The sequence below is a fragment of the Oncorhynchus mykiss genome, chromosome 31, assembly GCF_013265735.2.
Source record: "Oncorhynchus mykiss isolate Arlee chromosome 31, USDA_OmykA_1.1, whole genome shotgun sequence".
NCBI classification, from domain to species: domain Eukaryota; kingdom Metazoa; phylum Chordata; class Actinopteri; order Salmoniformes; family Salmonidae; genus Oncorhynchus; species Oncorhynchus mykiss.
In genome coordinates this window covers 35,963,890-35,983,747 of record NC_050571.1, presented here as the reverse complement: position 1 = coordinate 35,983,747, position 19,858 = coordinate 35,963,890, and the positions used below count along the sequence as shown (strand labels likewise).

The window sequence follows — 19,858 nt, the reverse complement described above, 5'->3', positions numbered from 1 at the left end:
TGAAGCCTGAAATTTGGCAAAAGGTCGCAAAGTTCAAGGGGGCCAAATACTTTCGCAAGGCACTGTATATATTTTTTATACAGTAATTTTTGCTCATCTTTATTAAGGGGGTCAATAATTACTGGTTTCTCCTGTTTACAAGATAATGTTTTTCATAGCTGTCCTGGCACCGAGGGTGGAAATTTGACAGGCTATTTTGTATTTCCCTTGTGATAGTCCCCATCCCCTCCCTCCCTCTATTGCTCTCTCGTCCGGTTAATTTGAGGAGCGAAGGATGTGGTCCGTGATCCCAGGTGTTTCCTGTTAGACGTCTGATCCCTTGCTTCTCTCTCTCCACCTACAATGCTCCCCCATCCTTCTCTCCATCTGTCAGCCTTTCGTGATGGAGAGACATAGTCAGGGAATTTGGAATAGTTTGTTGTTTAATGGCCAAGACATTTCTGAGGACTGTTTTGGAGTTAGCCCTCCAGAAGGGCATGGCTAGTCTGAGCAACAAGCAAAGAAAGATGGCGTCAGCTGTTAAGTTATACAATTCATCATTAGTATTGCATAATGTTACTGTGCATTACTTTTTTGAGGCAAACCCTCTTGAACAAGCATGATTTTGGTTTTTCCTGTGGGTTTATATGGAAGTCGTGAAGCAAACATGGCCAGTGGATGTATACGTGTGTACATCTTATCCTCTCCTTGACCTCAACACAGCTCTGGATGTCGGATTTATACAAAGCCAGATAATTACACCATCAAGCTGGTGCTTCCACTTGGGACGAAACTGGAACAGCCCGCAATCTCCACTGTGGCTTTCTTGGAACACTATTTATGCATTACACAATTACTGTGACGTTGTTGTTGTTGTGACAGAAAAGCAATTTATTTGTGCTTTTTATTTGATTTTGTATCCAGGGCAGATTGTAAATGACAAAGGCAAAAGTCTTGTAGGCAAATCGTTCTTTGTGTACAGTAGTACACATGGGAACAGTGTGTATATTATGTACATGCTTTCTTTCTGCAGCCATATCATCTCTTAATGGAACAGGAAACTGCATTGACATTGGCTTTTATTTGTCTTTTTTTTATTAATAAGTTTCTCGTTTTGCAGACGAACCAACAGTATGCCAACAGCGTGGCTGACAACCTCAAGCGCCTGTAAGTACCGCGGGATGCTGTTTCCATGGAGACCTGCCTCTCCACGGAGAGGACTGTTGTCACTTTCAATTCGGGCTCAGTGTGTGTTGGGTGGACCTGTGGAATAAGGTGTTTGTGTGTGTGGTATTTTGAAATGATTTTGTTATTGTGTGTGTTTGCTACCTGCGTTTGATGTTTGCATGTTCATGTGCTTTGTGTGTGCGTGCGCGTGTGAGTGTGAGATGTATTCACTCTACTTATGTCACGTTTGGTCTCTGCTTGTCTGTTTAAGTCTTGGATCTATTCCACACGTGCACATCTGTCGTCTTTGACGTGTGTGCATGGTGTATTTCTATTTGAATAGATGTTTGTCTATTTGTGGTGTGTGCATTTCACTGTCTCCTGTTTACCTTCCATCATGCGCTCACATACACACACACACATACACAAAGTCTTGTATAACTAACCTTGTGGGGACACACAATTCAGTGCCATTCAAAATCCTATATTCCCTAACCTTAACCCCAAACCCAAACCTATCCTCCTAGCCACTTCCCTAGACCGACAGTATCCCCCCCTCACAAAGTGCCCACTGTGCAGGTTTAAGAACCTGCTGTTTCAGACAGTCATGTTTGTCAGTGGGAGATTGAGCCAGAGCTCTTTCCTGCCGAGGTGGCCATTTTGACCCAAGATGATACCAGTGGTCACTCCGTCACTGTCACTCTCCTAAGTCCCCTAGCAGTGTCACCTCAGGGGAAATGGGCTGCGTCTCAAATGGCACCATATTCCCTAAAGTACACTGCTTTTGACCAGAGCCTGATGGGCCCTGGGGAAAAGTAGTGTACTACATAAGGAATAGGGTGTCATTTGGGACACGGACATGGTTGGAGATGGCTATGGGGTTGACGGAAGGAAGGGGGAGGGGAGGAGGGAGGTTGAATGTGCCCCCTGTCACCTTGTCGTCTCTCAGTGAGATTGGAAACACAGGAGAGAGAGAGAGAGAGAGCGTGTGTGTGTGTGTGTGTGGGGGGGGGGGGGTGAGTGTGTGTGTGTGGTGTGAACTATTGTGAGTTAGTGTGTGTGCATGTGAGTTCCTAAGGGGCAGCTTTTCTTGTCCTGGGTGATTGGCAGGGTTAGTGATGCACACTTGACCCCTGTCTCTCTCATGATTGGATCCTCTCTCTCTTTGTACGTCCTTATCTGAATTTAATTCAATTCAAACATTGAATTTGAATTGGCCACACCCCACATGAAGCAGAATTGGAAGGAAGTAAAATGTCATTCAAACCAATTCAACTGAGATGTGAAACATGAAATTCTAATTAGTTTGTCAAATCTTTTATCAAAAGAATTATGCCACTTATTGATGCAAGTATTACACATACCATTTCATTAGTTTGATTATAACTCAAAAATATTTTTGTATTTTTCCTTGTCATGAGATGTTACATTGTTCGCTTCCATACTGCAGTGTTTTCTAATATTTAAAACATGAAGGGAATTATTAAATTTACAACCCACAAAAATATTTCTAGTCCAATATAATTATAAAAAATTGTTATAGGAGAACGAGTTTTAAAAATAAATATTTAAAGCTTATGCTACATGGTATTGGTAACCATACATTGTCAAAATAAACATTACTATGGTGTTAAATAAGCCATTTGAATTGTATTGAATTCAATTATACTTCCTTTAATTCAAATTCTGCTTCCTGTTGGGTGTGACCAATTCAAATTCAAGCATTCGCAACTCAAGCAATTCACAACTATAGGCTACACTGAGGTTTTTCTTTCATTCTTTTCATCTGGCTTTAGTTCGTAAGTCTGCTCAACGTGTGTTTTATTGTTTGACTTTTTTTCACAAAAGCATGCACAATGTGTCAATTTAGGCTGTTCGAAATGTTCTGTTTAAGCAAAGTAGGCCTAAATATTCAATAAGTACATGAAGAAACGTTGAAGAAAAACTGAATTGTTAAGTAAATGTTCAAGAGAAAAAAAGGAACTGTTATGCCTACAGCGCATTTTCTATATCATTTCTATATATTATCATATGTAGTCAGGCGGTTGTGAATGGGTTATTAGCATTTGCGGATCAAGAAACAGCTGACTAATACAAATGCATTTCAGTGTATTTTTTGCTGTGTGTTTGTGTGTGTGTGTGTGTGTGTGTGTGTGTGTGTGTGTGCAATCCTGTCAGGCATTTGAATAACCTGACAAGAGAGGAAGTGATTATGCACAGGGTGGGAGGGACCAACATGCTGTCGCGTCTGTCAGTCCGTCCGTCTGTCTGTCTCTTTGTCTATCCCAACAGGGCTGTGTCTGTATGATAGTTGTAGAACATAAAATTTATAGTTGATACCTCTCTCCACTCTCTCTCTTTACCCTCCGCCTTCTCTCTCTTTCCCCTCCCCTTTCTCTCTCTTTCAGATTTCCAGTTGAGATCCAGTCAGGTCTTCTAGAGATCATCTCTCCATCAGTCCACTTCTACCCCGATTTCTCCCGTCTCAAAGAGTCCTTCGGAGACCCCAAGGAGAGGGTCAGGTAATACGGCAGCCTTCCCAGCAGATTGCTGCAGCTTTCACAACTGTCTGAGCAACCCATTGCAGTTCAGTACGGGAGACTAGTTTATATTCAAGTCTTGTCTTGAACCGTGGCCCGTTGTTTCATATGAGGATGCTGTGACGATTCGTTGTTGTGTGCGCGTGCGTGTGTGTGTGGAATACCGTCAGGTTGAGTCTGAGTTGAGGGACACTCTCCACTTCTCTGTTCTTGTGTGACTTGATGACATCACCTCAGTGTCGCCCCTTCTCTCGTCACTTATTTAGTAACCCCGCTGGGTGTGAATGAATGTGCGTGTGTGACATTCCAACGTCGAGACTGTTGTCTTCTTTTATTTAGCACTCTTCTGCATGTGTGAATATGTAATGGTCATGACTATGCGTGCATAAATGTGTGTATGAGAGAGTCTGTCGGTCTGTTGGTCTGTTTGATTAGCTATCTAGCTGTGTGTCTAAATCACTACTTGTCTACCTAAGTGCCTGTCTGTGTATGTGTTGGTGTGTGTGAGTATTTACAGTCAGGTCAAATTATTTTGGCACCCTTGATAAAGACGAGCAAAAAAGACTGTATAAAATAAATAATACAAATACTGAGTTATATTTTATGCTCAATTTATTTATTTATTTTATACTAATACAATTTCTCAGAGAAAGAGATTTTGTTTAACAAGTTATATATATATATATATATTTTATCTTAAAACCTCTTAGAGCTACCCCCCTACTTTGTGCAATTTCCGCCTGAAGACATACCCAAATCTAACAGCTATATACAAAATAACTATATACAAAATAACCAAAATGGTATTCTAACACACCCCCCCAAAAAAAATATATGAAAAAAAATATATATATACATTTACAAAATAACATGGGTAACTATTTACACACTTTCAATATTTGGAAGACCCTCAGTCCTCTATCAAATCAAATCAATTTAAATAGCCCCAGCCTAAAACCCCAAACAGCAAGCAATGCAGGTGTAGAAGCACGGTGGCTAGGAAAAACTCCCTAGAAAGGCAAAAACCTAGGAAGAAACCTAGAGAGGAACCAGGCTATGAGGGGTGGCCAGTCCTCTTCTGGCTGTGCCGGGTGGAGATCACAGTGGTTGTAGAGGGTGCAACAGGACAGCACCTCAAGAGTAAAAACAGTTTAGGGTTCCATAGCCGCAGGCAGAACAGTTGAAACTGGAACAGCAGCAAGGCCGGGTGGACTGGGGACAGCAAGGAGTCATCATGGCAGGTAGTCCTGAAGCATGGTCCAAGGGCTCAGGTCCTCCGAGAGAAAGAACAGCATTTGCATGAGAGCAACTTACCATTCCAAAACAATGTCCTCTCCGTTCAAAAAATATGCCTCAGTTTCAGAATCAAAGCTATGAGAGCTAATGGAGTCTTCAAAAAGCAGATCTGTCTCACTTTCACGATCAATTTCCTCTAAAATTGTTTCTACATTCGTATATATCTAGTCTTAGAATTAGCTTTCCTTGACTTATTCGCCATGATGTTGGATAAATAAACAGCTGAAGATGCAAGTCACCGAAATACTGCTGTGCGTATTAAGCTTCGCCCCTTCAAGGTTGAATTGGCAACGGCGAAAGAACGGTCCTTACGCCAGCGTTCAATGGAAAGGTTTGTCTTACAACAAAGAACCATGGGATATTGCCGTTTACCTCTGCTCATTGGCTATCTACCCAGCTAGATTTCAAGACGATCAGTGGTCATTGGGTTAAAATACAGTCAATCAACGAGACAGTGGTCATATAATTGGTGCACAATGGGCTCGTCACTTGTTGTCTTCCAATCGGTTTTTCCGTGTCAATACGTCTCGCAAAATGACCCATCAAGTTTGGTTGTGTTACAAACAAACAGTTGATCGCAAGGAAACCAAACATGAATGGATAAAGTCAGGGAAAGTCTGTCTATTTACGTTGGATGTTACGTCGAAACATGAATGACACGAAATTCAACGAGATAAGCGTTCACAAAATGTTTCGTGTTAGTCTATAAAAAATGGATTTAACCGAACAAAATACCTTGGGATTGCAACCAGAGCAAGATCTTCAAAGGTAAACTATTTATTTCAATGCAATCTGTGATTTTGTTACGCAAGTGCTGGCTGAATAAGTAGTTTGATATGGGGGTCTATGCTCAGATAATCGCAGCATATTCTTTCGCCATAAATCACTTTTTAAATATGACAACGCAGTTGGATTAGCAAGATTCTAGGCTTTTGAAGCATGTGAGACACTTGTATTTTGAAGAATGTTTAATATGACTATTTGTTGCCGAACACCGTATGTTGTCGAATTCAAACCCGTATCCGGGATGGGTAGTTCAGAGAGGTTTTAAAACCCTTTCATGCGTGAGTTCCAAATATCTCTAACGGTTTTTTTTATGCACGTGAAGTTAGAACGTTCTTGCCGTTCCAGTTCGTGATTGTTACACAACAGTACATTTAATCCACGCTGCCCTCAAACCAAGCCACTTAGCCTGTTGTTATTTATAGGCTGTTTCAACTTCAATGTTAAATTAACAACCAATTATTAACAAGTTGTTACAGTTTGAATTCAGGTGTTTTCCGCATCCTCATTTATTCACATTAAAAAAAATGTAATTTTTGCTTTTGCGGACAATTCATTTTTGGGACATTTCTGACCGGGACAAAATTCCCCAAGCACTTCCCAATTGTTTTCATGCATTCCGATTCTTGCATATTTATTTTTTATTTCACCTTTATTTAACCAGGTAGACTAGTTGAGAACAAGTTCTCAATTACAACTGCGACCTGGCCAAGATAAAGCAAAGCAGTGCGACACAAACAACAACACAGAGTTACACATGGAATAAACAAACATAGTCAATAATACAATGGAGAAAATGTATATATACAGTGTGTGCAAATGAGGTAAGGTTGTGGCATAGATTGTAATGGGCACATATTATGTGTGTAAAATACTTTTTTTTGGTTGTACTGATAATGATGAGCTAAACTAATTCCAGCATGTAGCCATGATTGTTGACATACAATGGATTCTGGGTTTCACGTAATCTTCTGTTGGACCAAAGATGTTATAACAAAATGAGGTGGAGGAAAGGTTCACTCCTTTTTTGAGGACTTACGGAAATGAATGGTGGGATGTAAACGATGGTGGACGACACCCCCCTCTTGAACATGCATACTATAAACAGACCAAACTCATCTTGTCTCCTCTTATTATCTTTGGTTTCTGCGAGGATCAAAAAGCCTGGCAGCGCGCAGAAACTACCCATCATCGGATTACTTTCAATTTGGAGAGAGTGTTTTACTCAAATATTTCGATCAATGGTGAGCTCACCAGTGACGTGATTAATTATAAATAGTAATTTCATATTGTAGTTTGTCAGCGAGAGTTATACAAATGTGACCGCTTGTGTTATGTCAATCTTTCCTCAGTTGGCGCTAGGACAAATGTAGCCAACATTTTTCTGGTTTGGATGATTGTGTTATGCTGTAGATACTTCTGTGAATGTCTGAACATTGCATCCAAAAATAAACTGCTCACATTCTGGACATAACCATGTAAGGACTGTGTTTGTGCAAAATGTTTCCGAAAAAAAGTGTGGGCAGCTCAAATGCTGATTGTTGCGTCATTCGAAACTGGCAATTCTAAATCAGTGTTCTAATCACACCGGGACCACTGTAGAACGATCACACCCAGTGTGTTGGTACTTGTGAAAAAGACAGCTGACCCTGAACCGTCCGAGACCCTCACAAACCTCTCCTGCGATTCCCAAACCTGAGGCCAGAAACCCAGCTACCTGAGGGCAATACCAGAGCAAATGGTCTATTGATTATGCATCCTTACAACAAGATCTGCAGAGGTGGGATGATTGTATGCCCCAAATATTCAACATTTTGTTGGTGGCAAGAATTCAATACAATACGTTTAGCTGAAAAGCACTAAGTCTTGAATCAACCTATACACCCTGTGCCATGGAATCGGTGCATAAAAAAATATCTTCCCATCTATTTTGCAATCTGTTTGGCACTGCTGTCAACATCCTGGTCCTCAAATAAAACTGGTATACTTTCTTATGCTATTTTTGTTCCTCCACCAGTTTTGATCCTTTCTATTGGGCAGACAGACCAGTTCCCTACCTCCTGCCACTGCCACCTGCCTGCTACATTTTTGCTGTAATCATTTGGTTGTAATATTGGATTGAGCAGACCTTCCCATACAATTTGGATAACTCCATGAAAGGCAACTCTACAATTCCAATCAACAATATAATTTAAAAACAAAATACCCCTTTCAAACATCTTTTCCATAAATCCAGGTCTTTTGAGGCATGGCAATCTGCACAAAGGCAAAAAAAGAAATTTTTAAACAACGAATGATTTTAGTAATCTACTTGAGAAACATTTTGGGTTCAAGTAATATTTTTATATGTGATGATTTTAGAGAGGCTTAGTGCTTTTATATTTAATCATCTCAGCCAACCCAGTTCATATTCGTTATACAGATAGGCACGTTTTATCTTGTCTGGTTTAGCATCCCAGATGAAGCGAAAAAAAATAAAAATGTGCTCATATGATTTGAAAAACGAATCATCAGGAGTAGGCAGGGCCATAAGTAAATGACTAAACTGAAATATGACCTAGGAGTTCATCAGTGTAATTGTTCCACAAATAGACACGTTTTTTACCTCCCCATGGTTGCAGGATCTTGTCTATTTTGACTAGTTTTCTATGGAAATTCATTGTGGAAAGATCATTTATATAAACTGCTCAAAAAAATAAAGGAACACTTAAACAACACAATGTAACTCCAAGTCAATCACACTTCTGTGAAATCAAACTGTCCACTTAGGAAGCAACACTGATTGACAATACATTTCACATGCTGTTGTGCAAATGGAATAGACAATAGGTGGAAATGATAGGCAATTAGCAAGACACCCCCAATAAAGGAGTGGTTCTGCAGGTGGTGACCACAGACCACTTCTCAGTTCCTATGCTTCCTGGCTGATGTTTTGGTCATTTTTTTATGCTGGCGGTGCTTTCACTCTAGTGGTAGCATGAGACGGAGTCTACAACCCACACAAGTGGCTCAGGTAGTGCAGCTCATCCAGGATGGAAAATCAATGCGGGCTGTGGCAAGAAGGTTTGCTGTGTCTGTCAGCGTAGTGTCCAGAGCATGGATGTGCTACCAGGAGACAGGCCAGTACATCAGGAGATGTGGAGGAGGCCGTAGGAGGGCAACAACCCAGCAGCAGGACCGCTACCTCCGCCTTTGTGCAAGGAGGAACACTGCCAGAGCCCTGCAAAATGACCTCCAGCAGGCCACAAATGTGCATGTGTCTGTTTCTGACCGTTTGAGCAGACTCCATGAGGGTGGTATGAGGGCCCGATGTCCACAAGTGGGGGTTGTGCTTACAGCCCAACACTGTGCAGGACGTTTGGCATTTGCCAGAGAACACCAAGATTGGCAAATTCGCCACTGGCGCCCTGTGCTCTTCACAGATGAAAGAAAGTTCACACTGAGCACGTGACAGTCTGGAGACGCCGTGGAGAACGTTCTGCTGCCTGCAACATCCTCCAGCATGACCGGTTTGGCGGTGGGTCAGTCATGGTGTGGGGTGGCATTTCTTTGGGGCTTGACTGCCATTAGGTAATGAGATGAGATCCTCAGACCCCTTGTGAGACCATATGCTGGTGTGGTTGGCCCTGGGTTCCTCCTAATGCAAGATAATGCTAGACCTCATGTGGCTGGAGTGTGTCAGCAGTTCCTGCAAGAGGAAGGCATTGATGCTATGGACTGGCCCGCCCGTTCCCCAGACCTGAATCCAATTGAGCACATCTGGGACATCATGTCTCGCTCCATCCACCAACGCCACGTTGCACCACAGACTGTCCAGGAGTTGGCGGATGCTTTAGTCCAGATCTGGGAGGAGATCCCTCAGGAGACCATACGCCACCTCATCAGGAGCATGCCCAGGCGTTGTAGGGAGGTCATACAGGCAGGTGGAGGATTCATTTTGACTTGCTTTAAGGACATTACATCAAAGTTGGATCCGCCTGTAGTGTGGTTTTCCACTTTCATTTTGAGTGTGACTCGAAATCCAGACCTCCATGGGTTGATAAATTTGATTTCCATTGATAATTTTTGTGTGATTTTGTTGTCAGCACATTCAACTATGTAAAGAAAAAAGTATTTAATAAGAATATTTCATTCATTCAGATCTAGGATGTGTTATTTTAGTGTTCCCTTTCTTTTTTTGAGCAGTGTATTTTGTGATATGAATGCCAAGTATATCTACTTCACCGTCAGCCCGTACAAAATCTTTCCAGATTCTTGATATCCTTCATCTTTGCTTATGGACTGCCCTCTTTAATTCAAACTACAGGTTTTCAATTGTGTTCAAGTCCATAGACTGAATAATGTTGAATGTTCATTTTGATATGATTTAATCATTTGTGGATTTTTGTGTGTGGTTGGGGTTACTGTCTTGCGGGGAGATTCACTTCCGGCCAAGTTTCAGCCTCTTGGCAGAGGCAACCAGGTTTTGGGCTAAAACGTCCTGGTAATGGGCAATGTTCAAGATGCTGATGACTTTAACAAGGGTCCCAGGACCATTGGAAGCAACATAGCCACATAACATTAATGATCCAACACCATATTTTTAGTTTTTTTTTGTTTTGTTTTTTTACAAATGTAATCCCCTGGGGTTTATTAAATGGCATTGGCACTTGGATGCCAGATTACATGAAAATATAGCTCCATGGCCACGCGCAACATTGGTGGGTTTGGTGTCAAAATAAGGATACATAAGCAGAACATACCTGCTGTAAAAAAAATGGTGGTGGATCTTTGATGTTATGGAGCTATTTTGCTTTCACTGGTCCTGGGGCCTTTGCTAAGGTCATCGGCATCATGAACTTTAGCCACTACGAGGGGATTTTCACTCAAGACCTGCTTGCCTCTTCCAGGAGCCTGAAATTTGGACCTGACTGGATGTGCCTAAGTATGTTTGCCTTTCTTTGTTTATTTGTGCGTTAGTCTGGCCGTACGTCTCTGAGGGTGGGGTTGTGTGTGGTGATCCTTTCTGCGTGCAGTCAGTCTGCTCTTTGTTTTATTTTGCACTTGGCTGAGCTGCATGTTTTTTGTTTTTGTTGAAGATGAGACTTGCTGAAGGCGGCTGGCTGTGTGAAGTCAAGTCAAGCCACGTGTGTCTGTGCTGCTGCTCATAGCTCTTCCATTCCTAACTCAGCCATGGTCATCTACCAAGGCAAAGTAATCCATAGACTCAATTTACCTCTCGCCCCACAACCCTTAAAAAAATCTCATAGACTAGTCACTGTTTTAATAAACTCCTGCTTAGTTGACTTATAACTGCTTTGGCAACTTTGTAGCTCATTTGCGTAGCCTGCTTAATATAGGCTTTATGATAGAAATACAGAAGGATGAAATCAAGTTTCCCTCCTGCTGTCTCTCCTCTCATCCGTGGGTGTGCCAGGCTCTCTCTTTCACCTGTATGTGTAATCCGGGGAGATTTGTTCAGATTAGCGGTCTAGGACGGGCCTCACTCTGATATGATTACTAATCTGGGAAAGGGAGGGCACAACTCTCCTCAATCACAATCCCGCCAGGTACAAACATTCATACTCGCACACAACTTGTGCCCACATGATCAGGTGTGTGTGTGTGTGTGTGTGTGTGTGTGTGTGAGAGAGAGAAAAAGAGAGAGGGAGAATTAGTCCCTGCCTGTCCAGGTGTTGAGTATCTGGTGTTGAGCTATGGTGTTGAACACAGACATTCTGCCCCAGCTCTTTGTGATTATTACCGCTACATTTGCCAGGTGTATCGAGTTAGTGTTAGCAGGTGCACTGCCCGTACCACCACATCCACAGTGGGTGTGTGTAGGATGTTTATCCTTTGTGTCTTTTGCTTGCATGTCTGGGTGTGTGTGTCTGTGCAGTCGTGACTGTGTGTGTACTGTATGTGTAGTCATTTTAGTGTGTTTGTGTGTGTGTTTAGTTCAGTATGTGTCTCTCTGCATGTATGCTTAGTTTAACGCGCACGGATGTGTTTGTGCGTGCGTCTGTGCACACGCATGTGTGGTGATTTATGTGCTGCAGTAATGAGTGTGAGCAGGGAGAATGGCTCCCTGGGCTGCTACAGGCCACTGCCATTGCTTATTCATGAGGAGCACTTAAGACAGGGGCCCATGTCTCGCTGAAGTATTTAACTAGTCACACACACATAACCAACCACACACGCAAACGCACCCGCATGCAAAACACCTGCATACTCTTTCAAATGCACCTAATCAAAAACACAACTACACACACATACTGTCAAACTCGTACACACACATCGTCAAACTTCCCCTCTGTTTAGATTGGCAGGCCAGGGCCAGTAATAACTGTGGTTGTCACAAGTTCTGGGTGAGAGCATCTTCTAACAGGACAGAACTCTCTCTAAGAGAACACACACCACTGTTCCATACACATAATTTCTGATGCCTCGAGCTATTGGAACTGTGTCAGGGTATGCGGTTAAAATTGGCCAAAAACACACATATCCTTCCACAAGGCCGTGGGGTGACATTCAGAGACTTGTCCCGAAGCTACTCCTGTATTGTCTTAGCTGTGTGCTTAGGGTTGTTGTCCTGTTGGAAGGTGAACCTTCATCCCAGTCTTAGGTCCTGAGTGCTTTGGAGCAGGTTTTCATCAAGGATCTCTCTGTACTTTGCTCCATTCATCTTTCCCTCAGTCCTGACTAGTCTCCCAGTCCCTGCCGCTAAAAAACATCCCCACAGCATGATGCTGCCACCATGCTTCACTGTAGGGATGGTGCCAGGGTTTCCTCCAGACATCACGCTTGGCCATTCAGGCCAAAGAGTTCAATCTTGGTTTCATCAGACCAGAGAATCTTGTTTCTCATGGTCAGAGAGTCCTTTAGGTGCCTTTTGGCAAAATCCAAGCGGGCTGTCATGTGCCTTTTACTGAGGAGTGGCTTCCATCTGGCAACTCTACCATAAAGGCCTGATCGGTGGAGTGCTGCAGAAATTGTTGTCCTTCTGGAAGGTTCTCCCATCTCCACAGAGGAACTCTGGACCTCTGTCATAGTGACCATCTGGTTCTTGGTGACCTCCCTGTGCAAGGCCCTTCTCTCCCGATTGCTCAATTCGGCCAGGCAGCCAGCTCTAGGAAGAGTCTTGGTGGTTCCAAACTTCTTCCATTTAAGAATGATGGAGGCCACTGTGTTCTTGGGGACCTTTAATGCTAAAATAAATGTTTTGGTACCTTTCCTCAGATCTGTGCCTTTACACAATCCTGTCTCGGATCTTTACAGGCAATTCCTTCAACCCCATGGCTTGGTTTTTTCTCTGACATGCACTGTCAACTCTGGGACCTTATATACACAGGTGTGTGCCTTTCCAAATCATGTCCAATCAATTGAATTTACTGCAGGTGGACTCCAATCAAGTTGTAGAACATCAAGGATAATCTCCCGAGTGTCGCAGAGGTCGAGGACACTGCATCTCAGTGCTTGTGGTGCCACTACAGACACCCTGGCTCGAATCCAGGCTGTATCACAACCGGCCATGATTGGGAGTCCCATAGGGCGGCGCACAATTGGCCCAGTGCCGTCTGGGTTTTGCTGGTGTAAGCCGTCATTGTAAATAAGAATTTGTTCTTAACTGACTTGCCTAGTTAAATAAAGGTTACTGTTAATTTAAAATGTAAATAATCAATGGAAACAGGATGCACCTGAGCTCAATTTCGAGTATCATAGCAAAGGGTCTGAATACTTATGTAAATAAAGTATTTCTGTTTTTATTTTTAATACATTTGCAAAAATGTCTAAATCTGTTTTCGCTTTGTCATTATTGGGTATTGTGTGTAGATTGAGCAAAATTTTTTATAAATCAATTTTAAAATAAGGCTGTAACGTAACAAAATGTGGAAAAAGTCAAGGGGGTCTGAAAACTTTCCGAAGGCACTGTATATCAACGAATTGGTGAGGGCACTAGAAACAGTCTGCAGCATCCGGCCTCACCCTACTAGAATCTGAAGTCGAATTTCTACTCTTTGCTGATGATCTTGTTCTTCTGTCCCCAACCAAGGGGGGCCAACAGCAGCACTTAGATCTCCTGCACAGATTCTGTCGGACCTGGGCCCTGACAGTAAATCTCAGTAAGACAAAAATAATGGTGTTCCAAAAAAGGTCCAGTTGCCAGGACCGCAAATGCAAATTCCATCTAGACACCGTTGCCCTAGACCAGGTGTAACCGATGTGAAATGGCTAGCTAGTTAGCGGTTGTGAGCGCTAATAGCGTTTCGATCAGTGACTTCACTCACTCTGAGACCTTGCAGTAGTGGTTCCCCTTGCTCTGCAAGGGCCGTTGCTTTTGTGGAGCGATGGGTAACGATGCTTCGTGGGTGTCAGTTGTCTGTGTGCAAAGGGTCCCTGGTTCGAGCCCGGGTAGGGGCGAGGAGAGGGTCGGAAGCTATACTATTACACAGGGGTTCTTAAACTTATTCAGCCTGGGACCCAAATGAGAAATGCTGTGTTTTCCTGGGACCCAAGCTTAGGAAAATGTGCAACTATTTGTAAATATCGGTACATTTCATTGCCCTTATGCCTAAAAAAAAAAAAAGCAATATATACAAAAACAAATAACAATGAAATACCCAAAGATATATTTTCATGTTTATTTTTCCCCATTAAAAATGTGCTTACATACCTTTTTATGTTGGAACTGTTGCTGTTAAAATACAATAAATAATTGAATTCTGAACTGGAATGAATGGATTGATCACATCCCACAGATGTATAACAGAACACACACACACACGGGCGTTTTGATCGTGCAACCCTAAGTAACAGTACAGATAAATGATCCGAAGTTTTCAACAAGCATGTCTATTCTGGGCTCAGTTTTTGACAGTACAACACTGAGGCCATGCTCAGCATTGCGACTGTTTCTGTACTTGAGAACCCTGACTTGCATCGGTATGTGGTGCCAAACTGGATCAGAACATCTACTGCTTTCTCAGTCAGGCAGGAGACCGCTACCTGTTGCAGATGAGCAACCCAGAACTGTGTGTGTGTTTGTCTCAAAAAGCATCTTGCTTCAATCAGTTTATTCCAGTAACAGCAACAGTACCAACCTCGACTTGTTTTCAACAATAATTTCTACAGTAAAATAAACACTAGGCCTGATAATGTTTTATCTTCATCTGTACTGTTTCTTGGGGTTGCACTATCAGTAGCTAGTTAGCTTGCTTTGGCTAAACGTTAGCTATTAGCTGTGTAAAGTTACAAGGCCAGGGGATTGTTTGAAAGAGAAACTCACATCTACTACTATGAGAGATGGTACTCCCTTATTTCTGCTTATCACCACCTGTTATAAAATGACAACAATGCCATGCAAGTTCACTTACTTTTCCACTTTCAAAGCACTGTTTCCTGAAGCATTCTGCCCTGTTCTTAAAGAACTCCCTGGGTGTACCGTCTCTGTTCTGCCTGGATGTTAGGTCAGGACGTGTCGTTTTATTAATTTGTTTGTTTTGAGAGACTCATTGCTAAGCACTTCCCCACACAAAACACATTGTGGGCGCTCCTCGTTATTTCTCAAAGTTTGTATGGAAGAGACGAAATGTCATCACTGTATGTGCGTTTCATGACGATTGAGCTCAGTCAGAACATGTGGCTAGCATGAGTCCATTTCATGACAACGGTGAGCCGCTAACAAGTCAGTGGCTTGAACGACAGCGCTGCAGCTTGTGGGTTGCGGAGTGATCTTCAAGAAAACTGAAGAAAAAAAAAATCAGGTAAACAGCGAAGCACACGGGCATCTCTCTCCACCTCTCCCACTCGCGCAGCTGCCAAACCGAGCAGAGACCGCTGAGAAGCAGAGAGTGCACTGAACCGAGAGCGCAGTTGCACTTGGCCAAATCAATTCCAGCAATTAATTAAATAATTATCCATTTACGACCCATACTTTAAGAAACGCTGCCCTAGAGCACACAAAAAACGCTACATGCCTCAGCCTAAACATCAGCGCCACAGGTAACTTCAACAAAGCTATGAACAATCTGAGAGGCATGAAGGGCCTTCTATGCCATCAAAAGGAACATATAATTCGACCTACCAATTTAACATAAAAATACTTGAATCAGTTATAGAACCCATTGCCCTTTATGGTTTTGAGGTCTGGGGTCCGCTCACCAACCAATAATTCACAAAATGTGACCAACACTAAATTGAGACTGCATGCAGAATTCTTCAAAGATATCCTCAGTGTACAACATAAAACACAAAATAATGCATTGCCCTAAACAGAGAGTACACAGTGGCAGAATACCTGCCCACTGTAACTGACCCAAACTTAAGGAAACCTTTGACTATGTACAGACTCGGTGAGCATAGCCTTGCTATTGAGAAAGGCCTCCGTAGGCAGACCTGGCTCTTAAGAGACAACAGGCCATCACAGCAGCACGATTTCTGTAATCTGTTGCCAGAAGAAAATATGACATTTGAAATGTCTTCATTCTTTTGGAGCTTTTGTTAGTGTAATGTTTACTGTTATTTTATTTTTTTATTGTTAATTTAACTTGATCTATTTCACTTGCTTTGTAAACAATGTAATGTAAACATATAGACATGGAAAGAGCAAGAGAGAATGAGGGAGAGGGAAATAGCAGGAGAGAGAGAGAGAGAGGGAAAGAGCAGAACAGAGAGAGGGAGGGAGAGGTAAAGTGAGAAGAAGCGAGAGACTGAACCAAAGACAATGGGAGGTAACCAGAGCTAGAGAGAGAGAGACAGTTAAGATGTGTGATTGAATCACAATAAGATATTAAATGGATAAAGGAAAGTGAGGATGTCAGAGAAAAAGAGTGGCTAAGATTGATGATAAAATGAGGGAGATAGAACGCGTGTGTGTGTGCGGTGTGTGTGTGTGTATGTGTCAGAGAGAGACACTTCCAGATGACTGAGCTGTGAACAGGACTAGAAGTGGATCACGGCCAATGAGACAGACAGGACAGGGTGTCACTCTCAGGTCACCACGGCGACTAGGGCAATGTCACACACACGGTTCATCAACTGCCCCGGTCCGTCTGCCTCTAGTGTTGTTGTCTTAGTGGTAGTTCTCTTTAGTCATGCAATCTGGCTCTGGTCCAATATCCACACTAGTGTTGTTGATGGCTAAGCCTAAGTGCATTGCGTTTGTTCTCCTAAGACCTAGATACTATTGTCCTGTTGCGTCTTGAGTATGCTGTGTTACGATGCAGAGATTCTTAGAGTTTGCAACCAGGTTGGGGTGGAATTACTCTGTCACGCTAGCATACCATTTAGAATGAAGAAGTGTATTCGACTCGCTGTCCTCGATAGCCTATTGCAGTGTTTAGTGTAAATTTCATTATTTTCACCAGTGATATACTGTATTATACAGTTTATATTATTGATTACATTTTAGCTTGTAATGTAAAAATGCAGTGGTAAGCTAAATCCCAAGAGTAAAATGTAAGTGCAGTGGATGTTGGCTGCTGCCAGGATATATTGAATTCAAAGTAAATTAACTTCATATTGAGAGAGAAAGGAGGGATGGGGGAGGAAGGGAAGAAGGAATGCAGAGTTAAAGACATTTAAGGAGGAATGGAGTGTGTGTGTGTGTGTGTTGGCATGTGTTCTGCTCTCTGTGTGTGTGGGACCGTGAGGGAGTTAGAGACGGAGGGAGAAAGTAGCATAGGGAGAGAGGCAGCGAGAGATAATTGTTGTGTTAATTAATTCATTGGCCAGATAGGCCAGTCTACTTCTCTCCTTCTCCATATATCCATCTTCCTCTCCTTCTTCTCTTGGGTCCATGAGGACAGGACCAAGCTCAGTTTCTGTCAAAGCTGTCGGGGCCCTAGAGGCCCCCCTTGCAAACAGTCAGCCTGTGGTGCTCTGCAGGGAGTGGAGGAGGGTGAGATGGGTGGGTAAGTAGGTGGGTTTAAAAAAATATTTATTAGGATCCCCATTAGCTGTTGCGAAAGCAGCAGCTACTCTTCCTGGGGTCCACACAAAACATGAAACATGACATAATACAGAACATTAATAGACAAGAACAGCTCAAGGACAGAACTACATACATTTAAAACAGCACACACAGCCTACATATTAATATATACACACAACATCTAGGTCAAATAAGGGAGAAGAGTTGTGCCACGAGGTGTTGCTTTATCTGTTTTTGGAAACCAGGTTTGCTGTTCATTTGAGCAATATGAGATGGAAGTTCCATGTAATAGTGTATGTTTTCTTGAGTTTGTTCTGGATTTGGGGACTGTCAAACGACCCCTGGTGGCATGTCTGGTGGGGTAAGTGTGTGTGTCAGAGCTGTGTGTAAGTTGACTATGCAACCGTTTTGAATTTTCAACACAATGTTTCTTATAAAGACGAGGGATGCAGCCAGTCTCTCCTCAACTCTAAGCCAAGAGAGACTGGCAAGCATAGTATTAATATTAGCCCGCTGATTACAATGAAGAGCAAGACGTGCCACTCTGTCCTGGGCCAGCTGGAGCTTAACTTGGTCTTTCTTTGCCGCACTTGACCACATGACTGGACGATAATCAAGATACAGTAAGACAAAACTGGAGTCTACATGTGTCGTCTCAAAAAAGCAGAGCATCTTTTTATTGGGTGGGTGGGTGGGTGGATGGGTGGATGGATGCAGAGCCAACCCCCCCCCCCCCCCCCCCCCCCCAAAACACACACACACACACTGTAACACACTCTCACCAGCTCTCCAGGTCGTTAGAATGCAACTTGACACATAACTTATTTATGCTCTTTACATCTTAACTCAATATTAGAAGTCTTGAAGTTTAGTATTTTATCGCAGAGAGTGCAGATTTCCCCCTAAATAAACTCATGGGTGAGCAGGCTGGTGGACTAAATCGTTCCCAGGTAATCCAGACTGAGTAAATCAATGTCAGATCAACCAGGCGGACGAATCAATCCCACATCTACCAGACAGACGGACAGAGCGACAGACGAATCGATATCAAATCAGCCCAGACAGTCTAATCTATTATTGTTACATACACAATCTGTCTGTAAAACGAGACTGTAGGCCTATTTATTTCATATAGTCGTACAGTTATCCGTTTCTGTTAGGGTAGACGTTTAATTTGATAGGTTGGTTGGTGATTTTGGATAGGATAACGTGTCTTATGTGAAGGTCCGTGCTTTGATTGGTTGTTAAAGTTCTGAGGGAGACATTGATGCGACGCAATTCATTTTCAGTTGGACTGATTAAGTTCTAATCGACGTCATGCCGTAGCTGTGCACTGTGAGTAGCATTTATAATGTTAGCGCTCCACAGTCTTCCGTAGTCTTTTGCAATATCACTCTGTAGCTGACTCCGCAGACGGAAGACATTGTTAGTGTTGGGCTGCAGTTACCTCATAGAGGAATCTCATAGAGTAGCTGTCACGTTCTGACCATAGTTCTTTTGTCTTTTCCTTGTTTTAGTGTTGGTCAGGACGTGAGCTGGGTGGGCATTCTATGTTGTCTGTCTAGTTTGTCTGTTTCTGTGTTTGGCCTGATATGGTTCTAAATCAGAGGCAGGTGTTAGGCGTTGTCTCTGATTGGGAAGCATATTTAGGTAGCCTGTTTTGCCGTTGTGGGTTGTGGGTGATTGTCTATGTTAGTTGCTTATGTCAGCACAGTTCTTATGATAGCTTCACGGTCGTTATTTGTTTATTGTTTTTGTACAGTTTACTTAGTGTTTTTCGTTATCTATTAAAAGATGCTGCGCTTTGGTCCGCTTCTTACGACGATCGTGACAGTAGCCAGATTTATCACTGCACCATTGCGTTCCAAGTGGCACTCTATTCCCTTCTTGGTGCACTACTTTTGACCAGAGCCCTGCTTCAAAGTAGTGCACCAAATAGGGAATAGGCTGCCATCCGGGAAGCAGTCTATCACTGGGTTGGTAGCTTATCCGGGGCGGTTGCGTGGGAGCCGCACAATAGAAGAAGTGATTTGATGACACAACCAGTCTATTGAGATTAAAGGCAGACTGCCCGGCCCGCTTAATCAAAGCCCCCTCGATCGATTCGCGCCAGGAGCCATGACTTACTCACCTCTCATCCTCCCCCCCCCCCTCTTTCTCCTCTCTCTCCTCTCTCACTATC

The 19,858-nt window shown here is 42.9% G+C and overlaps 1 protein-coding gene across 2 annotated transcripts in view; it reads left to right on the top strand.

The window, feature by feature from the left end:
• Positions 1–19,858, top strand: part of mgat4b (alpha-1,3-mannosyl-glycoprotein 4-beta-N-acetylglucosaminyltransferase B) — a 221,523-nt gene that overhangs the window by 126,565 nt on the left and 75,100 nt on the right. For both annotated transcript variants that reach the window (XM_036969826.1, XM_036969827.1), the window contains exons 5-6: positions 1,100–1,146; positions 3,555–3,668. In XM_036969826.1, the coding sequence (XP_036825721.1) occupies positions 1,100–1,146; positions 3,555–3,668 (161 nt within the window). The remainder of the gene's footprint in view (positions 1–1,099; positions 1,147–3,554; positions 3,669–19,858) is intronic.